The 5,000-nt window shown below is 31.8% G+C and overlaps 1 protein-coding gene across 1 annotated transcript in view; it reads left to right on the plus strand.

Moving 5' to 3' along the window:
• The window catches only part of LOC137629697 (uncharacterized), a 10,409-nt gene extending 7,473 nt beyond the window's left edge, over positions 1-2,936 (plus strand). Inside the window, 1 exon segment of the mRNA XM_068361256.1 lies at positions 164-2,936. Within this exon segment, the coding sequence (XP_068217357.1) occupies positions 164-250 (87 nt within the window). The 3' untranslated portion in view covers positions 251-2,936.
• Positions 2,937-5,000: the final 2,064 nt, after the last annotated feature.

A 5,000-nucleotide genomic window follows, 5' to 3' on the forward strand; every position in this document is an offset into this window, starting at 1 on the left:
AAAACCTTCAAAAAAAGCTAGTGGAAAAGACATAAGATAGAAAGTGTATCCGAGTGTATCCTCAGGCAAGGGAACTCTAACCAAGAGTTTTTTTTTTTTTTTTTTTTTTTTTTTTTTTTATAGAGAACTAAAGAGATGATAAATAAATTCATTTTCGTTGCAGGTGATGGACAAATTGAAAAACGTTCTCCATCTGAAAGACAACAGCGGAGAAGACCACGACCAGGAAGACACCAGAGGCCAGTCATGAGAACGAGACCGTTGTACCAACGATGCACTTAAGATATGACGCGATAGGGCGTGACAAGGACAGAAAATGCTGATTTATTTCGGTGTTTTCTCTCCTGTGAAGTGTGGAAGATGCTGGGACCTACTTAGAAAACATTTTTTTTCGTTTTTTTTTTTCTTCAAGAGTCTGAAGTCGTTTGTGTCACCTTTGGATGACGCGTCAGAAGTGACAATTGATTATTCCAGACTTTAAAAGTATCCGTAAATTGGTGATTAGTGCAATGTGGAAATAAACTAATTTGATTACCATTGGATAGCATGAGTCTGTTGTTGATACAGTGAAATGTGAATGTATAGTTGAAATTGAACAGTGTTTTACGTAATACAAACACATATCGGACTGGGTCAAATTATCAAAAACTCGAAATAGAGAAAATTTCTTGGAAAATTGATAATAAACATTGTTTTTCATGAGGTCAAGATTTTAGGCTATGCCTAAAATTTTCTCGTCCTAGAATTCTCGAGTTAAAAAAGCATAAATTATTCTTTGAAAATGTTACGCGTCGAAATTTTAAAGTGAAACTGAAAATGTTCCCTTTCAAAAACATTAATTTAGTACTTAAACTGCAAAGAGGATGGAAGAGGCACGGTAAAAATCAACTACCTCTTAAAGGCAGTCTTTATGCCAGTTTTAAATGTTTGGTTTACGCTAATCTGACTTCAGAACAACTGAAGTTTATGACGCCACATTGTACACCCTTCTAACCTAGAACCACTGGCGGAAGTTGGCTCATGTTTTCGAGTTTACCGTAATGGCGGAAAAAAATATTTCCCCAACTTTTGCTTATAATTGTAATTAGGGGTTTTGTAAAAGTAAGTTTCTGGCCATGGATATTTTTTTCAGGAGGGAATAAGGTTGTCACAGCACTTTAGATTAGCAGGAGGAACTCAGCATTGGTCTGAAACTTGCTTTTCAGTGTAGCCTTAAGAATTAATCAGCCAAAAGCAATTATTAGTATTATTTGAAAAAGGCTTGCTTTTGTGGTTAAAATTGTCACCATCATATAAATCTGTTCCTTCAATCTAGTGTGGCTGGTTTGGGAAAGGTACACTGCCTTTGGATGTACAGTAGTCCTAAGTGTTGTGACCACGAAACACTGAAAAGTTGGGTAGTCCTACTATCCTACTAGGTGGATGGGTTAAGATTGTTTTGTGGGAGCCTTAGACGAGGTAGTTTATCATCAGAATCTTATATAGGACTACATCTTTTGCAGATACGTTTTGACAGGTTTAAGGAAGAGCTATTGCCGTGATCCCGAGAGGTGGTTCCATTTCCTATAGGTCTAAAGTCGACCTTTTTTATTTTTTTTGATCCAATGAATGTTTGAGAAAATCTAATTTCTCATAATAATGTCAAGACTAATAAACAACTGCCTATAAAGAATCCAGGTCTTGTGGTCTTTTCTCGTGTAAGATATCTTTTGTCTTCAAAGGAATATATATATATATATATATATATATATATATATATATATATATATATATATATATATATATATATATATATATATGATTTTGACATTTGTTACTGATATTGATAGCATGATATTCAAGAGGTATAGTTTTGATTTTTTGGAATTGTACGAGTTGTACCAGAATTTACACAATGGATTTTTTATACTAGATTTTTTAGTAGCTTAGGAAGTGAAGTATTCTTAGATTGTGTATATAGTGAGGTGTTCAGAATATAAATATATATCTATAAACGAATATATCTAGAAACGTAAGAGGTGATGGTACCGAAAGTCCTTTATTATTGAGCCAAGCGTGACGGATTTTGGGGAGTAGGTGTTGATGTCAAATGACTTACGCTTTTACCACATGTGTACCTGTTAGCAAAACAAATATCGTATGTCATATACTTGCGATTATTATTATTTTTATTGTTATTGTTATGCAGCTGTAATAAGTAAATTATGCAGTTAATTTACTTCGGAAATAAGATATTCCTGTTACGGTTAGTTTCAATTAAGAAAAATTTGCCAGCAAATGAGTAGTGAGATACCACGATTTTTCATTTCTAAATATTTAATTGACTTATTTTATTTTTCATTTTTTTTTTATTTCACTTTGACGTCTGAACTATTGATTATGTGCAATTCTTGAAATAGTTTTCTCCGATAACGAGGCAATTTAGTACTTACTATCTGATAAGCCGAACCTAGTTGATTTGAAGTTTTTCTTTTGTCATCTTTTGGAAAAATGCTGGAATTGCCTGAGGTGAATATTGAAATCCAGATTTTGAATTGCATGGACTGGAAAGGCTCAATCGTATACCTCAACTTTTTTATCTTTTTTTTTTTTTTTTTTTTTTTTTTAAAGCAGGATTCCTTCCTTTGTAACTGCCCTCCAAATTTGAAGAACCATTGAACATTCAAAAATTAAATTTTATACACAAATATATACACACTAGTATTGAAAAACTATTCAAATTATTTATATGAAATTATTCCTTCTATTTTTAAACTTGAATTATGTTTTTAGTAACAGTTTCTCTAAATACATTACGTTCCATGCTATTCTTTTTAGTATGTGATATGGTAGAAAATAAAAAAACTTGCCAGATTAAGTTGAATACGAACTTTCAAAAGAAACTTAACCACATTATTGGATTACAATAGAAAATTATCGTTTTTTTTTTTTTTTTTTTTTTTTTTTTTGCTCAGTATCTGGATAAGTAGGCCTAGACAGTCGCCATTTTGATATTCATTTATCAGTTAACTTACAACACTCAGTTTCGTGACCACAGACTACCGTCTTATTTATGAATTACGTTCATTATATATCTGTATATATGTTTGCTGTATATATATATATATATATATATATATATATATATATATATATATATATATATATATATATATATATATACATACATACACTATATATACACACATATATATATATATATATATATATATATATATATATATATATATATATATATATATATATATACAGACACACACGCACATACACACACACACACACACATATATATATATATATATATATATATATATATATATATATATATATATATATATATATATATATATAGTCAAAGCAGGAGATTAAACACACCTTTAGAAAGTAAACAAACATGGTCACGCAAACATGCATGTACCGACATACACATGCCGGCAAACATTAATACAGCCCTAACACACATGCAAAGGAGAGATTTGACTGTATTGCTCGCTCAGTACATTTTAGTAGTCTTCATATGTTCGTGTAGTTGAAAAAAAAAAATATTTTTGATTCGTAGTAATTTTTGGAACAGACGAATTTTTGTTCTGGGTAAAGAAATAGTATTTTGATGGTACTTTTTTATTGTCATGGAACAATAATATATTTTCCAATAGGATGGGACAATTTTTATTAATATGATGGTGCTAGACTGTATTTGTCCCATTAGATATACTAGAATGTATTTGTCCCACTATAGTCCATTTCTTTTAGCGATGCATATTTGCACCGACTCGCGGCGGTGCCCTTATAGCTCGGAAAAGTTTCCGGATCGCTGATTGGTTGGACAATATAATTCTAACCAATCAGCGATCAGGAAACTTTTCCGAGCTAAAAGGGCACCGCCGCGAGACAGTGCAAATATGCATCGCTAAAAGAAATGGACTATAGATATACTAGAATGTATTTGTCCCAATGTGTTTGGTCCTCATTAGCACCATCTGCTTGTACAAAGAAAATATAGCTTATGCATCTCTTAGTAATAACGTTTTTTTCTTTTTAATTTACATGTATAAATGAAATTTTTTTTCCTGTATGGTACTATAAAGCCTCCAACTTTTTCAAATAGCGTAGATAATTCCATTGTGTTGTATGGAAGCTACTTTTTTTTTTTTTTTTTTTTTTTTTTTTTTTTTTTTTTTTTTTTTTTTTTTTTTTTACGGTGCCCTATTCGAGAAGTCATCGTTTAATATGTGCATTACTACGTCTAGCTGTCCTCCGTGTGTATGTGCAACAGAGTGTTTGTAAGCCTAATTTTCTTGTGCAGTGCTCAATCGTTCTTTTATTACACTTTATTTTGTAAATGACACGCACCTCTTTGTTTTATCATTATTATTTTTGTAATAAATTATATTCTGACTTGAAGACTTTTATTTTTTGGCTTTGAATTTTTCCTCCTCATGTGATTTATATCTTTTTTTCCAGTAGATTTAAAGTGATTTTTCCTTAATGAAAACATGAAAGCATCTAGAGTCGCTGCAAAGATTCCGGGAAAAATAAGCTCCACCCCCTTATGACGTCATAGCCAATCATGTTCTCTCCCACGTTAGCAGCGGTTACGATACATCTTACAATTTCATACTATACTGACTTGTAAATTGTAATCATTTTAAGGGCATTTGTAGTGACCGCTGTTAACGTGGAAGACATGAGTGGCTATGACGTCATCAAGGGGTGGGGCTTATTTCGCCGGGAATATCTGCAGTGACCATACTAGTTGTGTATAGCCTAATTATATACCAGATGTTTCTAGCATGAAGGGAGATCTATTTTTGAGCCCTCTAATGGTACAAATATTACTTGATATTTGATTCAATTAAGATTTTACTCTCTAGACTCTCTAGAGAGTTAGTGCCACCAGTTCACCTCATATGGTGTACTGTAGGCATTGCTTCAAGATGTTTCTATCCTTCATCTTTTATTTTCACTTGTTTTACTTCCTTCTACTTAACATTCGTTCT

The sequence above is a fragment of the Palaemon carinicauda genome, chromosome 37 (genome assembly GCF_036898095.1).
Source record: "Palaemon carinicauda isolate YSFRI2023 chromosome 37, ASM3689809v2, whole genome shotgun sequence".
In the NCBI taxonomy this organism is placed as follows: Eukaryota; Metazoa; Arthropoda; class Malacostraca; order Decapoda; family Palaemonidae; genus Palaemon; species Palaemon carinicauda.